The sequence below is a fragment of the Eucyclogobius newberryi genome, unplaced genomic scaffold (assembly GCF_026437365.1).
Source record: "Eucyclogobius newberryi isolate DKJ021-1_F unplaced genomic scaffold, fEucNew1.0.hap1 SCAF_267, whole genome shotgun sequence".
NCBI classification, from domain to species: Eukaryota; Metazoa; Chordata; class Actinopteri; order Gobiiformes; family Gobiidae; genus Eucyclogobius; species Eucyclogobius newberryi.
The window spans coordinates 22,441-40,116 of NW_027315909.1; the positions used below are offsets into that span (position 1 = coordinate 22,441).

Here is a 17,676-nt window from a genome sequence, read left to right on the forward strand (position 1 = left end):
ATGTCTCTGGTCTCTCGGAAAAACTGCAGAGAATTTTTAGACAACACGAAGTCCCTGTTTATTTTAAACCAGGAAACACTTTAAGACAAAAACTGGTTCATCCTAAGGACAAGTTGCCGACTCAAAAACAGAGCAATGTAGTTTATTCGATCCAATGCAGTGAAGAAAGCTGTAAAGAACGTTACATAGGTGAGACAAAACAGCCTCTACACAAGAGGCTTTATCAGCACAGAAGAAATACTAGTTCAGGACCTCAGAGTGCCGTGCATCTCCATCTTGAAGCCTCTAATCACTCGTTTGAAGACGGTGAGGTGAAGGTTTTAAGCAGGAGAAAAGATGGTTTGAAAGAGGAGTCAAGGAAGCTATTTTTGTTAAAAAAGAAAGACCTTCTTTAAACAGAAATGGAGGGCTAAGGTTTAATCTTCCTGTTATTTATAATGGGTTACTGAACCCCTGGAAAGGTAGAGGACCAGGACCAGGACATTTAGATGCTAATCAGGTCCTCAGGGTGGTTGAGCCAGGGTCTCACAAAGACAAAGAGGATTCTAATAGCCCATTAAGATTCTGAATAGGCTCGGTAGATACAAGGGGGGAGTTTCTGTTGAAACAAACAACTCTTTCTACTTCAGGAAGGCTCCTCCCAATGGGCGGGTCTTACCACAGAACAGTATTAATATCGGAGTTCTCGACCTAAATTCTGTTATTGACAATGACTCTTGGATGAGAGTCGAAACGTCTATTTTTTCAAACTGAGTCCAGATGAAACAACTGAAGCTTTTTCTACTATGGAACACGCCTGGACCAATGAGGGATTACACCGACAAGACAGGAAGTACTTTGTGTCTCAGACCACATGTCCTTGTGGGATGCCCCAAGGGTCAGTCCTGGGACCCCTTCTGTTCAACCTCTACATGCTGCAGTTAGGTCATGGAGCGGCCTCCTGCTGGTGCCAGAGTCAGGACTAAACATGGACCGGCCTCCTGCTGGTGCCAGAGGGCCTCCTGCTGGTGCCAGAGTCAGGCCTCCTGAGTGAGTGAAGTGAAAGTAAAGTGCAATTAAAGTGCGAGCAAAGTGAGAGTAACACTTTATATGGAGTTGTGACCGGTAAGGGGGCGGGGCCACATCTGGGACTGAGGGGGCGGGGCCACATCTGGGACTCATTTGGATCAGAATGAACAGAACCGGGTCTGAACTTAAGAGGAACTAACATGAGGCTCGTGTGGACTCTGGTCCTGGTCCTGGTCCTGGACTTTGTCTCTGGAGAAGATCTTCCTGACGTCTGCTCGTCCATGACAGTCCGTGAGTTTAATCTAGACTTTTAAAATGTCAACAACAAAAGTATCAGTATCATTTATTAGTACGTTTTTCTTCTGATCGTTTAGACCTGGTTTAGTCCTGGTTTAGTCCTGGTTTAGTCCTGGTTTAGACCTGGTTTAGTCCTGGTTTATACCTGGTTTAGTCCTGGTTTAGACCTGGTTTAGACCTGGTTTAGAGCTGGTTTAGACCTGGTTTAGTCCCGGTTTAGTCCCGGTTTAGAGCTGGTTTAGACCTGGTTTAGTCCTGGTTTAGACCTGGTTTAGTCCTGTTTTTGACCTGGTTTATACCTGGTTTGGACCAGGTTTAGACCTGGTTTAGACCTGGTTTAGTCCTGGTTTAGACCTGGTTTATTCCTGGTTTAGTCCTGGTTTAGACCTGGTTTAGTCCTGGTTTAGACCTGGTTTGGTCCTGGTTTAGTCTTGGTTTAGACCTGGTTTAGTCCTGGTTTATACCTGGTTTAGTCCCGGTTTAGTCCTGGTTTAGTCCTGGTTTAGACCTGGTTTAGTCCTGGTTTAGTCCTGGTTTAGTCCTGGTTTGGACCTGGTTTAGTCCTGGTTTAGTCCTGGTTTAGTCCTGGTTTAGACCTGGTTTATACCTGGTTTAGTCCTGGTTTAGACCTGGTTTAGACCTGGTTTAGTCCTGGTTTAGTCCTGGTTTAGACCTGGTTTAGACCTGGTTTAGTCCTGGTTTAGACCTGGTTTAGTCCTGGTTTAGACCTGGTTTAGTCCTGGTTTAGTCCTGGTTTAGTCCTGGTTTAGACCTGGTTTAGTCCTGGTTTAGACCTGGTTTAGACCTGGTTTAGTCCTGGTTTAGTCCTGGTTTAGACCTGGTTTAGTCCTGGTTTAGACCTGGTTTGGTCCTGGTTTAGTCCTGGTTTAGACCTGGTTTAGACCTGGTTTAGAGCTGGTTTAGACCTGGTTTAGTCCTGGTTTAGACCTGGTTTAGTCCTGTTTTTGACCTGGTTTATACCTGGTTTGGACCAGGTTTAGACCTGGTTTAGACCTGGTTTAGTCCTGGTTTAGACCTGGTTTATTCCTGGTTTAGTCCTGGTTTAGACCTGGTTTAGTCCTGGCTTATTCCTGGTTTAGTCCTGGTTTATTCCTGGTTTATACCCGGTTTAGTCCTGGTTTAGTCCTGGTTTAGACCTGGTTTAGTCCTGGTTTAGTCCTGGTTTAGTCCTGGTTTAGACCTGGTTTAGTCCTGGTTTAGACCTGGTTTATTCCTGGTTTGGACCTGGTTTATTCCTGGTTTAGACCTGGTTTAGTCCTGGTTTAGACCTGGTTTGGTCCTGGTTTAGTCCTGGTTTAGACCTGGTTTATACCTGGTTTAGACCTGGTTTATACCTGGTTTAGTCCTGGTTTAGACCTGGTTTAGACCTGGTTTAGTCCTGGTTTAGACCTGGTTTAGTCCTGGTTTAGACCTGGTTTAGTCCTGGTTTAGACCTGGTTTAGTCCTGGTTTAGTCCTGGTTTAGTCCTGGTTTAGACCTGGTTTAGTCCTGGTTTAGACCTGGTTTAGTCCTGGTTTAGACCTGGTTTATACCTGGTTTATACCTGGTTTAGTCCTGGTTTAGACCTGGTTTAGTCCTGGTTTAGTCCTGGTTTAGTCCTGGTTTAGACCTGGTTTATACCTGGTTTAGACCTGGTTTATACCTGGTTTAGTCCTGGTTTAGACCTGGTTTAGACCTGGTTTAGTCCTGGTTTAGACCTGGTTTAGTCCTGGTTTAGACCTGGTTTAGTTTTTGGAGTCACAGGAAACGTCTGTTTATCTTTGAACGGAAAAGAGTCATGAAACTATCGTCTAAAACGGGTCTAAATGACGTCTCGTTGTAAATAGTTTGGACATAAAACACAAAGATCTTTAGAGTCACAAATAGAGTTTCCTGGTGAAAAATGAGGCACAAACTGATGTTTGTTGTCTCAGATTAGTTTCTTTACTGCTCAAAAGTTCTGAAGCTGAAAGTTGCAAACGTCGAGACACAAGAGCCTGAAGTCGGGCAAATGCTCAGATTTGTGACTTTTTGGCATATTTAGACTATTACAAGATAAACTAAAACAGATGTAAATCTCAAACTCGTCAGTATGTACACGTTGCATCATTAATGTAACTTTATGACTTTAGACATGAATCAAACTGAAAAGTGACACAAAATCCCATTTTCAAAAACAGCTTTTAAAAAATTTGAACAGTTTTTTGTCACATTTTACATGAACTTTCTCAAAAAATGAATCTTTTTCTCTGGATTTAACATCAGTTTAAAACGGATAAAAGTTCAATGTCAGAAACATTCAGTACATTATCTTTGATATTAGTCCAAACTTAAACATCTTCAGCACTTTGATACTTATAATGTTTGGTAAAGAATTTAGATTTATTATATCACACAAAAAACATCATCAAAACCAAAACTACAATTTTGTATCAATTTAAAGACATGTTTTACATCAGAGTTAAACCTTTTAAACAGTTCAAACATTTCAGAATCATCCGAGTCCTCGACATCGGAAGCTTCCTCTTCCTCTTCCTCATCCTCTTCCTCATCCTCTTCCTCTTCCTCATCCTCTTCCTCATCCTCTTCCTCATCCTCTTCCTCATCCTCTTCCTCATCCTCATCCTCATCATCTTCCTCATCATCATCCTCATCATCATCCTCATCATCTTCCTCATCCTCTTCATCTTCCTCATCCTCTTCATCTTCCTCATCCTCTTCCTCATCCTCTTCCTCATCCTCTTCCTCATCATCTTCCTCATCCTCTTCCTCATCATCTTCCTCATCATCTTCCTCATCATCTTCCTCATCCTCTTCCTCTTCCTCTTGAGCGTTCACACAGGAGCGTCGATCCGTTCATGACATCTCACCAGGAGCATTTACCTCCTTTACACATTCCAGCTTTGCACCCACTGAGTACAGACTCTAGCACAGACTGTGGTCCTGGGTGCAGGCTGTTATGAGCCATAACCTACGGGATCAGGCGGGTCTATGCGAGCGCCAATGAAGACGATCTTAGAGCTTTCTTTGAGTTGGGAAACTCTTTTGATTGACAAGGTGTTTTCCATCATGGAACGTTTTGTGTGTGGACTGTGTGGACGATGTTGATGTTCTTCATCTGAGCCGGACCTTCCACCAACAAAAGAACACGGGACATTCCAGGAGCCGTTCATAACGTTCCATGATGGAAAACACCTTGTCAATCAAAAGAGTTTCCCAACTCAAAGAAAGCTCTAAGATCGTCTTCATTGGCGCTCGCAGTCGTCAGTCCTTATCTTTCCTTTGTCATCGAAGACACTTATTCGTTCATCAATAATCGTCCTGTTCAATAAAAATAAAATGGATTAAGTTTGTATTACATTTCCACATTAGGTCATGTCAGAAGAATCACACACTTTATACAATCGTGTGGATCTGTCCAAACTCCTGCATGAGCGACACAGAGATCGACTCAGATCCATATTTTATGCCTAAATCACCGACTCAGATTTCTCCAAAACCCACTGGTCACATGGGTCACATGGGTCACAATTTGAACAAAGTGTCTACACCTGAATGAAACTGATGTTATTCTACAGCGTGCGCAGAACAGATATATATATATAAATATATATATATTAAAAAGTCTATGTCCATCGCGCTCTTATTTCCAGGTTTCTCAGTATCGGATAGAACTTCTCAGTTGCTGCATTAAATGCCTCATAAACCTTCAGGAGTTTTGAGCCTTTTTGAACCGTGTTTCCTCATAAATCGAAGCAGACGAACTGTGGGACAAGCACTGAGGACGGACAACAGGGCCTGGAGGAGCCTGGGGGAGTGTGGAGGAGCGTGGAGGAGCCTGGGGGAGTGTGGAGGAGCGTGGAGGAGCGTGGGGGAGCGTGGAGGAGCGTGGAGGAGCGTGGAGGAGCGTGGGGGAGCGTGGGGGAGCGTGGGGGAGCGTGGAGGAGCGTGGAGGAGCGTGGGGGAGCGTGGGGGAGCGTGGAGGAGCGTGGGGGAGCGTGGAGGAGCGTGGAGGAGCGTGGAGGAGCGTGGAGGAGCGTGGAGGAGCCTGGGGGAGCGTGGAGGAGCGTGGGGGAGCGTGGAGGAGCGTGGGGGAGCGTGGAGGAGCGTGGGGGAGCGTGGAGGAGAGCGTGGAGGAGCGTGGGGGAGCGTGGGGGAGCGTGGAGGAGAGCGTGGAGGAGCGTGGGGGAGCGTGGGGGGAGTGTGGAGGAGCGTGGGGGGAGCCTGGGGGAGTGTGGAGGAGCGTGGGGGGGCGTGGGGGGGTGTGGGGGAGCCTGGAGGAGCGTGGGGGGAGCGTTGGGGGCGGTCGTGTGAATGATCTTTATAAATGCGGAGGAGCTGGGACTGATCATGTGACGTACCAGAGAAAACGTCTGATTAAACGACTTTAACGTGAGACAAAGGAAATCGATCCTCGTCTCATTTTGTCCATCGCAGGAACAGAACGTTTATATATATTTATATATATTTATATATTTATACTTTGTCATTGAAGTGATTCATTGTGACAAACACCCACAGAATTATAGTTTCTCACATTCAATATAAAACCACCTTGTTTATATAATATATATATATGTATTATATAATAGAATATGTGGGTGTAATCCCTCATTGGTCCAGGCGTGTTCCATAGTAGAAAAAGCTTCAGTTGTTTCATCTGGACTCAGTTTGAAAAAATAGACGTTTCGACTTCATCCAAGAGTCATTGTCAATAACAGAATTTAGATCGAGAACTCCGATATTAATACTGTTCTGTGGTAAGACCCGCCCATTGGGAGGAGCCTTCCTGAAGTAGAAAGAGTTGTTTGTTTCAACAGAAACTCCCCCCTTGTATCTACCGAGCCTATTCAGAATCTTAATGGGCTGATAAAGCCTCTTGTGTAGAGGCAAGAGGGAAGAGAGACAAAAGGGAAACTGAACAGAGAAGGAAGGGTGTTTCTATCCCTTATGTGTCTGGCCTGTCGGAAAAACTGCAGAGAATTTTTAGACAACACGAAGTCCCTGTTTATTTTAAACCAGGAAACACTTTAAGACAAAAACTGGTTCACCCAAAGGACAAGTTGCCGACTCAAAAACAGAGCAATGTAGTTTATTCGATCCAATGCAGTGAAGAAAGCTGTAAAGAACGGTACATAGGTGAGACTAAACAGCCTCTACACAAGAGGCTTTATCAGCACAGAAGAAATACAAGTTCAGGACCTCAGAGCGCCGTGCATCTCCATCTTGAAGCCTCTAATCACTCGTTTGAAGACGGTGAGGTGAAGGTTTTAAGCAGGAGAAAAGATGGTTTGAAAGAGGAGTCAAGGAAGCTATTTTTGTTAAAAAAGAAAGACCTTCTTTAAACAGAAATGGAGGGCTAAGGTTTAATCTTCCTGTTATTTATAATGGGATTCTGAACCCCTGGAAAGGTAGAGGACCAGGACCAGGACATTTGGATGCTAATCAGGTCCTCAGGGTGGTTGAGCCAGGGTCTCACTAAGACAAAGAGGTTTCTAATAGCCCATTAAGATTCTGAATAGGCTCGGTAGATACAAGGGGGGAGTTTCTGTTGAAACAAACAACTCTTTCTACTTCAGGAAGGCTCCGCCCAATGGGCGGGTCTTACCACAGAACAGTATTAATATCCGAGTTCTCGATCTAAATTCTGTTATTGACAATGACTCTTGGATGAAGTCGAAACGTCTATTTTTTCAAACTGAGTCCAGATGAAACAACTGAAGCTTTTTCTACTATAATATAATATATATATATATATATATATATTATATATATATATATATATATATATATATATAATATATATATATATATATATATATAATATATATATATATATATATATATATATATATATATATATATATATATATAATATATATATAATATATATTATATTATATATATAATATAATATATATATATATATATATATATTATATTATATATATATAATATAATATATATTATATATATATATATATATATTATATATATAATATAATATATATTATATATATATATATATATATATATATATTATATATATATATATATATATTATATATATATATATATATATATATATATAATATATATATTATATTATATATATAATATAATATATATATATAATATATATATTATATATATATATATATATAATATAATATATATATATATATATATATAATATATATTATATTATATATATATAATATAATATATATATATATAATATATATTATATTATATATATATAATATAATATATATATATATATATATTATATTTCCAAGACAAAGGTGTTGTTTGTATTCTCTGTAGCAAGACTTATGACTTAAGACTTAAGACTTAAGACTTAAGACTTAAGACTTACGACTTATGACTTAAGATATAGGGCGGGCGTGGCTCTCTCTGCCTCGGGGTGGGCGTGGCTCTCTCTGCCTCAGGGCGGGCGTGGCTCTCTCTGCCTCAGGGCGGGCGTGGCTCTCACATGTGTCTTCTCTCTCCAGGTCTTCGCTCGTTCCGGATCGTCTCGTCGCCCTGTAACTTCACGACGCTGCGTGAGGAGCAGCGGCGCTCGGTGCGGGCGTGGCCCCTGGTGCTGGCGCTGCCCCTGCTCCAGGTGCTGGTGCTGGTGCTGGCGCTGCCCTCCAACGCTCTGGCTCTGTGGATCTTGTTGTTTCGGTCCAAACGTCTCCCGTCGACGGCGTTGCTCGTGAACCTGACGGTGTGCGACCTGCTGCTGCTGCTGGCGCTGCCGTTTCGTGCCGTTTATCACTTTTCGGGGAACGACTGGCGCCTGGGCGAGCCACTGTGCCGCCTGGTGGTGGCGCTGTTCTATGGGAACATGTACGGCTCGGTGCTGTGCCTGGCGTTCATCGCGGCCGACCGCTACGTGGCGCTGGTTCACCCGTTCGGAGCCAAAGCGTTCCGCTCGCGCCGCACGTCTCTGCTCATGGTGGCGCTGGTGTGGGCGGCAGTTGCCGGGGCGATGCTGCCGTTGCTCCTGACGAGACAAACGTTCGACCTGGACGAGCCGAAGATCACCACGTGTCACGACGCGCTGCCACAGAGCAGCCTGGACGCGCTCTTCCGCCCGTACTTCCTGTGCTTGTTCTGCCTGTGCTTCGCTGTCCCCCTGCTTGTGGTGCTGTTCTGTCACGCCGCCGTTCTGCGCACGCTGCTGCGCCAGCGCCAACGCTACGCTCGCGCCGTCAGAGCCACGGCGCTCGTGCTGAGCGTGTTCACCATGTGTTTTGTCCCGAGTAACGTCCTGTTGCTGCTGTCGCTGTGGGACGAGGGCGAGGGGGCGGAGCCTGACCGACACGCCCCCTACATGCTGAGCCTGGCTCTGAGTGCCTTCAACACAGTCCTCGACCCGTTCATCTATTATTACGTGTCCAGCGACTTCCGGGACAAGGCCCTGAGCGCCCTCTGCTGCCGGAGCGAGGGTGCTGCAGCCTCAGGACAGAGGACGAGCTGCGAGCGCCCAGCGTCGTCAGGGCAACCGGAAACAACCAAGAGAACCAGCTCAACAGGACTCGACTCGACTGAGCCGACCAATCAGAGCACAGAGGTGTGACCTGAGGGCGGGCTCATGGGGTGATAGGGGAGGAGCCAGAATCCTGTGTGAGTGTGTGTATCGTGATTCTGTATCATACATACATTATATATATAATGTATATATATATATACATTATATATTTATGTATACATTTTATATATATATATATAAAAATATATAATGTATATATATAAATATATAATGTATATATATATATATATATATATATATATATATATATATATATAATGTATATGTATATAATGTATGTATACATATATATATATATATATATATTGTCTATATATAATGTGTATATATATATATATAATGTATGTATATATATGTATATATTTAATGTATATTTATATACATTATATATATAAAGTGTAATTCTGATCTGAAGCTTCATCTCGTGGTTTTATTAAACTGTTTCTAACATAAAATAAACTGTTGCTCTGAGTTATATTTGCTTAATGTTTTCAGATGTTTCTCAAAGAAGAACGTCTATGAACCTATGACCTCATGAACCTATGACCTCATGAACCTATGACCTCATGAACCTATGACCTCATGAACCTGTGACCTCATGAACCTGTGACCTCATGAACCTATGACCTCATGAACCTATGACCTCATGAACCTATGACCTCATGAACCTATGACCTCATGAACCTGTGACCTCATGAACCTATGACCTCATGAACCTATGACCTCATGAACCTATGACCTCATGAACCTATGACCTCATGAACCAATGACCTCATGAACCAATGACCTCATGAACCTATGACCTCATGAACCTATGACCTCATGAACCTATGACCTCATGAACCTATGACCTCATGAACCTATGACCTCATGAACCTGTGACCTCATGAACCTATGACCTCATGAACCTATGACCTCATGAACCTATGACCTCATGAACCTATGACCTCATGAACCTGTGACCTCATGAACCTATGACCTCATGAACCTATGACCTCATGAACCTATGACCTCATGAACCTATGACCTCATGAACCTATGACCTCATGAACCTCCACACGCCGTTAGTGACAGTCGTTACTTTCACTCGACTCGTGTGAATCTCACAGACTTAAAATCTCCTTTGCTCCTCCTCCATTTCCACCTTGTGTTACTCCTTCCTCGACTCGTCCCTTATCGCACTTGCACCTCCTGACCTCTTGACCTCCTGACCTCCTGACATCTCGACCTCTTGACCTCTCGACCTCCTGACCTCATGACTTCATCAGATCTGGTGGTTTGAGCAAAAGGATGAAGCAGAAACAGTTTGTCTCTTTCAGAAGTACCACTGTCCCACCCCCAGAACAATGACACTGTCCCACCCCCAGAACAATGACACTGTCTCACCCCCAGAACAATGACACTGTCTCACCCCCAGAACAATGACACTGTCCCACCCCGAGAACAATGACACTGTCCCACCCCCAGAACAATGACACTGTCTCACCCCCAGAACAATGACACTGTCTCACCCCCAGAACAATGACACTGTCTCACCCCCAGAACAATGACACTGTCCCACCCCCAGAACAATGACACTGTCCCACCCCCAGAACAATGACACTGTCTCACCCCCAGAACAATGACACTGTCCCACCCCCAGAACAATGACATTGTCCCACCCCCAGAACAATGACACTGTCTCACCCCCAGAACAATGACACTGTCCCACCCCCAGAACAATGACACTGTCCCACCCCCAGAACAATGACACTGTCTCACCCCCAGAACAATGACACTGTCCCACCCCCAGAACAATGACACTGTCCCACCCCCAGAACAATGACACTGTCCCACCCCCAGAACAATGACACTGTCTCACCCCCAGAACAATGACACTGTCTCACCCCCAGAACAATGACACTGTCTCACCCCCAGAACAATGACACTGTCCCACCCCCAGAACAATGACACTGTCTCACCCCCAGAACAATGACACTGTCTCACCCCCAGAACAATGACACTGTCCCACCCCCAGAACAATGACACTGTCTCACCCCCAGAACAATGACACTGTCCCACCCCCAGAACAATGACACTGTCCCACCCCCAGAACAATGACACTGTCTCACCCCCAGAACAATGACACTGTCTCACCCCCAGAACAATGACACTTTCCCACCCCCAGAACAATGACACTGTCCCACCCCCAGAACAATGACACTGTCTCACCCCCAGAACAATGACACTGTCCCACCCCCAGAACAATGACACTGTCTCACCCCCAGAACAATGACACTGTCTCACCCCCAGAACAATGACACTGTCCCACCCCCAGAACAATGACACTGTCTCACCCCCAGAACAATGACACTGTCTCACCCCCAGAACAATGACACTGTCCCACCCCCAGAACAATGACACTGTCCCACCCCCAGAACAATGACACTGTCCCACCCCCAGAACAATGACACTGTCCCACCCCCAGAACAATGACACTGTCCCACCCCCAGAACAATGACACTGTCCCACCCCCAGAACAATGACATTGTCCCACCCCCAGAACAATGACATTGTCCCACCCCCAGAACAATGACACTGTCCCACCCCCAGAACAATGACACTGTCCCACCCCCAGAACAATGACACTGTCCCACCCCCAGAACAATGACACTGTCCCACCCCCAGAACAATGACACTGTCCCACCCCCAGAACAATGACACTGTCTCACCCCCAGAACAATGACACTGTCTCACCCCCAGAACAATGACACTGTCCCACCCCCAGAACAATGACACTGTCTCACCCCCAGAACAATGACACTGTCTCACCCCCAGAACAATGACACTGTCTCACCCCCAGAACAATGACACTGTCCCACCCCCAGAACAATGACACTGTCTCACCCCCAGAACAATGACACTGTCCCACCCCCAGAACAATGACACTGTCTCACCCCCAGAACAATGACACTGTCCCACCCCCAGAACAATGACACTGTCTCACCCCCAGAACAATGACACTGTCCCACCCCCAGAACAATGACACTGTCTCACCCCCAGAACAATGACACTGTCCCACCCCCAGAACAATGACACTGTCCCACCCCCAGAACAATGACACTGTCTCACCCCCAGAACAATGACACTGTCTCACCCCCAGAACAATGACACTGTCCCACCCCCAGAACAATGACACTGTCCCACCCCCAGAACAATGACACTGTCTCACCCCCAGAACAATGACACTGTCCCACCCCCAGAACAATGACATTGTCCCACCCCCAGAACAATGACACTGTCTCACCCCCAGAACAATGACACTGTCCCACCCCCAGAACAATGACACTGTCCCACCCCCAGAACAATGACACTGTCCCACCCCCAGAACAATGACACTGTCCCACCCCCAGAACAATGACACTGTCCCACCCCCAGAACAATGACACTGTCTCACCCCCAGAACAATGACACTGTCTCACCCCCAGAACAATGACACTGTCCCACCCCCAGAACAATGACACTGTCTCACCCCCAGAACAATGACACTGTCTCACCCCCAGAACAATTACACTGTCCCACCCCCAGAACAATGACACTGTCCCACCCCCAGAACAATGACACTGTCTCACCCCCAGAACAATGACACTGTCCCACCCCCAGAACAATGACACTGTCCCACCCCCAGAACAATGACACTGTCTCACCCCCAGAACAATGACACTGTCTCACCCCCAGAACAATGACACTGTCCCACCCCCAGAACAATGACACTGTCTCACCCCCAGAACAATGACACTGTCCCACCCCCAGAACAATGACACTGTCCCACCCCCAGAACAATGACACTGTCTCACCCCCAGAACAATGACACTGTCCCACCCCCAGAACAATGACACTGTCCCACCCCCAGAACAATGACACTGTCCCACCCCCAGAACAATGACACTGTCCCACCCCCAGAACAATGACACTGTCTCACCCCCAGAACAATGACACTGTCTCACCCCCAGAACAATGACACTGTCCCACCCCCAGAACAATGACACTGTCTCACCCCCAGAACAATGACACTGTCCCACCCCCAGAACAATGACACTGTCCCACCCCCAGAACAATGACACTGTCCCACCCCCAGAACAATGACACTGTCCCACCCCCAGAACAATGACACTGTCCCACCCCCAGAACAATGACACTGTCCCACCCCCAGAACAATGACACTGTCTCACCCCCAGAACAATGACACTGTCTCACCCCCAGAACAATGACACTGTCCCACCCCCAGAACAATGACACTGTCTCACCCCCAGAACAATGACACTGTCCCACCCCCAGAACAATGACACTGTCCCACCCCCAGAACAATGACACTGTCTCACCCCCAGAACAATGACACTGTCTCACCCCCAGAACAATGACACTGTCCCACCCCCAGAACAATGACACTGTCCCACCCCCAGAACAATGACACTGTCCCACCCCCAGAACAATGACACTGTCCCACCCCCAGAACAATGACACTGTCTCACCCCCAGAACAATGACACTGTCCCACCCCCAGAACAATGACACTGTCCCACCCCCAGAACAATGACACTGTCTCACCCCCAGAACAATGACACTGTCCCACCCCCAGAACAATGACACTGTCTCACCCCCAGAACAATGACACTGTCCCACCCCCAGAACAATGACACTGTCTCACCCCCAGAACAATGACACTGTCCCACCCCCAGAACAATGACACTGTCTCACCCCCAGAACAATGACACTGTCCCACCCCCAGAACAATGACACTGTCCCACCCCCAGAACAATGACACTGTCTCACCCCCAGAACAATGACACTGTCTCACCCCCAGAACAATGACACTGTCCCACCCCCAGAACAATGACACTGTCCCACCCCCAGAACAATGACACTGTCTCACCCCCAGAACAATGACACTGTCCCACCCCCAGAACAATGACATTGTCCCACCCCCAGAACAATGACACTGTCTCACCCCCAGAACAATGACACTGTCCCACCCCCAGAACAATGACACTGTCCCACCCCCAGAACAATGACACTGTCCCACCCCCAGAACAATGACACTGTCCCACCCCCAGAACAATGACACTGTCCCACCCCCAGAACAATGACACTGTCTCACCCCCAGAACAATGACACTGTCTCACCCCCAGAACAATGACACTGTCCCACCCCCAGAACAATGACACTGTCCCACCCCCAGAACAATGACACTGTCTCACCCCCAGAACAATGACACTGTCTCACCCCCAGAACAATGACACTGTCCCACCCCCAGAACAATGACACTGTCTCACCCCCAGAACAATGACACTGTCCCACCCCCAGAACAATGACACTGTCCCACCCCCAGAACAATGACACTGTCTCACCCCCAGAACAATGACACTGTCCCACCCCCAGAACAATGACACTGTCCCACCCCCAGAACAATGACACTGTCCCACCCCCAGAACAATGACACTGTCCCACCCCCAGAACAATGACACTGTCTCACCCCCAGAACAATGACACTGTCTCACCCCCAGAACAATGACACTGTCCCACCCCCAGAACAATGACACTGTCTCACCCCCAGAACAATGACACTGTCCCACCCCCAGAACAATGACACTGTCCCACCCCCAGAACAATGACACTGTCCCACCCCCAGAACAATGACACTGTCCCACCCCCAGAACAATGACACTGTCCCACCCCCAGAACAATGACACTGTCCCACCCCCAGAACAATGACACTGTCTCACCCCCAGAACAATGACACTGTCTCACCCCCAGAACAATGACACTGTCCCACCCCCAGAACAATGACACTGTCTCACCCCCAGAACAATGACACTGTCCCACCCCCAGAACAATGACACTGTCCCACCCCCAGAACAATGACACTGTCTCACCCCCAGAACAATGACACTGTCTCACCCCCAGAACAATGACACTGTCCCACCCCCAGAACAATGACACTGTCCCACCCCCAGAACAATGACACTGTCCCACCCCCAGAACAATGACACTGTCCCACCCCCAGAACAATGACACTGTCTCACCCCCAGAACAATGACACTGTCCCACCCCCAGAACAATGACACTGTCCCACCCCCAGAACAATGACACTGTCTCACCCCCAGAACAATGACACTGTCCCACCCCCAGAACAATGACACTGTCTCACCCCCAGAACAATGACACTGTCCCACCCCCAGAACAATGACACTGTCTCACCCCCAGAACAATGACACTGTCCCACCCCCAGAACAATGACACTGTCTCATCCCCAGAACAATGACACTGTCTCACCCCAAGAACAATGACACTCGACATGCTGTTAAAGGCCACGTACGACATCATCATCATCATGATAAAGCAGAAGATCAGGATGTGACGATTTGAGCTTCTTATTCAGAGGTCAGAGGTCAATCTGAGATGTTTTCACACATAATCAAGTCCTGACCATGGGGTCCTGACCATGGGGTCCTGACCATGGGGTCCTGACCAGGCTCTAAATGACCCGAGTCTGGACATTCATCACAAACTCATATTCTTATTTTCACATTTCCTCTCGACGTTTATGAAGCAGCTTCAGTTTTTCATCCAAACATTTCACATAAATAATTATTATAGATTTCTGTCCAGACCAGAACCGGTCAGTGTGTGGTCAGTCTGTGTGGTCAGTACGTGGTCAGTGTGTGGTCAGTCTGTGTGGTCAGTGTGTGGTCAGTGTGTGGTCAGTCTGTGGTCAGTGTGTGGTCAGTACGTGGTCAGTGTGTGGTCAGTGTGTGTGGTCAGTCTGTGGTCAGTGTGTGGTCAGTCTGTGTGGTCAGTGTGTGGTCAGTGTGTGGTCAGTCTGTGGTCAGTGTGTGGTCAGTACGTGGTCAGTGTGTGGTCAGTGTGTGTGGTCAGTGTGTGGTCAGTGTGTGGTCAGTCTGTGGTCAGTGTGGTCAGTACGTGGTCAGTGTGTGGTCAGTGTGTGGTCAGTGTGTGGTCAGTCTGTGGTCAGTGTGTGGTCAGTCTGCGGTCAGTCTGTGGTCAGTACGTGGTCAGTGTGTGGTCAGTGTGTGGTCAGTCTGTGGTCAGTGTGTGGTCAGTCTGCGGTCAGTCTGTGGTCAGTACGTGGTCAGTGTGTGGTCAGTACGTGGTCAGTGTGTGGTCAGTACGTGGTCAGTACGTGGTCAGTCTGTGGTCAGTGTGTGGTCAGTACGTGGTCAGTGTGTGGTCAGTACGTGGTCAGTGTGTGGTCAGTGTGTGGTCAGTCTGTGGTCAGTGTGTGGTCAGTACGTGGTCAGTGTGTGGTCAGTGTGTGGTCAGTCTGTGGTCAGTGTGTGGTCAGTACGTGGTCAGTACGTGGTCAGTGTGTGGTCAGTACGTGGTCAGTGTGTGGTCAGTACGTGGTCAGTACGTGGTCAGTCTGTGGTCAGTGTGTGGTCAGTACGTGGTCAGTGTGTGGTCAGTACGTGGTCAGTGTGTGGTCAGTGTGTGGTCAGTCTGTGGTCAGTGTGTGGTCAGTACGTGGTCAGTGTGTGGTCAGTACGTGGTCAGTGTGTGGTCAGTGTGTGGTCAGTCTGTGGTCAGTGTGTGGTCAGTACGTGGTCAGTACGTGGTCAGTGTGTGGTCAGTACGTGGTCAGTGTGTGGTCAGTGTGTGGTCAGTACGTGGTCAGTACGTGGTCAGTGTGTGGTCAGTACGTGGTCAGTGTGTGGTCAGTACGTGGTCAGTACGTGGTCAGTCTGTGGTCAGTGTGTGGTCAGTACGTGGTCAGTGTGTGGTCAGTGTTTGGTGCAGGACCTGGACCTAAATTGTATGTGGCCCGCCCACTTCTGTTCTAGACCAATCCAATTTGATCAGCTGACAATAAGCTCCACCTTCTTATCCTACCGACATTTGATCACATGCTACAATCATGTGATCAAGCTCAGATGAGGCCGTGAACATTAGCTGCTCCTCTGCAGGTTACAGAGAGCAGCTCAGATGAGGCCGTGAACATTAGCTGCTCCTCTGCAGGTTACAGAGAGCAGCTCAGATGAGGCCGTGAACATTAGCTGCTCCTCTGCAGGTTACAGAGAGCAGCTCAGATGAGGCCGTGAACATTAGCTGCTCCTCTGCAGGTTACAGAGAGCAGCTCAGATGAGGCCGTGAACATTAGCTGCATGTTACAATGAAACACTGAAGCGTTGATCGTCTCGTGCAGAAGTTTATTTGGTTCACAACATTTAGAACACACAGCAGTTCCACCAGTGTCCACCAGAGGGAGCACGTCACTATGTAAATACTGTCACTTTAACACTATTAAACATCACAGATCTTTAATAATCATACATTAAAATGGAGAAATGGCAGAAATAAGGAAATTAATACATTTTGTCTGAAAAATCCAAACAAAAATACATTCATAAATAAATAATTTCACAATTTCATTCAAGGAAAGAATAAGTAAATAAAAATATGATAAATAACAATAATAAATGTTTTTTTTGACTCGACAACAACCTTTAACATGATAAATAAAAAGTTTTAAAGTTACAACAATGAAACACTAAATCTGTCACAAAAACACGGCACATTTGACACGAGTCTAAACTGAGCCTTGAGCACGTGTGGCTCCATCTACAGGCTCCAGAGGGAATTACACCTCAACATACTGCCATCTACAGGCTCCAGAGGGAATTACACCTCAACATACTGCCATCTACAGGCTCTAGAGGGAATTACACCTCAACATACTGCCATCTACAGGCTCTAGAGGGAATTACACCTCAACATACTGCCATCTACAGGCTCCAGAGGGAATTACACCTCAAC

General features: G+C 47.0%; 1 protein-coding gene across 1 annotated transcript; it reads left to right on the top strand.

Moving 5' to 3' along the window:
• Window positions 1-1,208: 1,208 nt before the first annotated feature.
• Window positions 1,209-8,933, top strand: LOC140372624 (proteinase-activated receptor 4-like). Its single transcript, XM_072459740.1, has 2 exons — window positions 1,209-1,299; window positions 7,821-8,933. Exons 1-2 carry the CDS (start codon window positions 1,209-1,211, stop codon window positions 8,891-8,893), a joined length of 1,164 nt encoding a protein of 387 aa, XP_072315841.1. The 3' UTR covers window positions 8,894-8,933.
• Window positions 8,934-17,676: the final 8,743 nt, after the last annotated feature.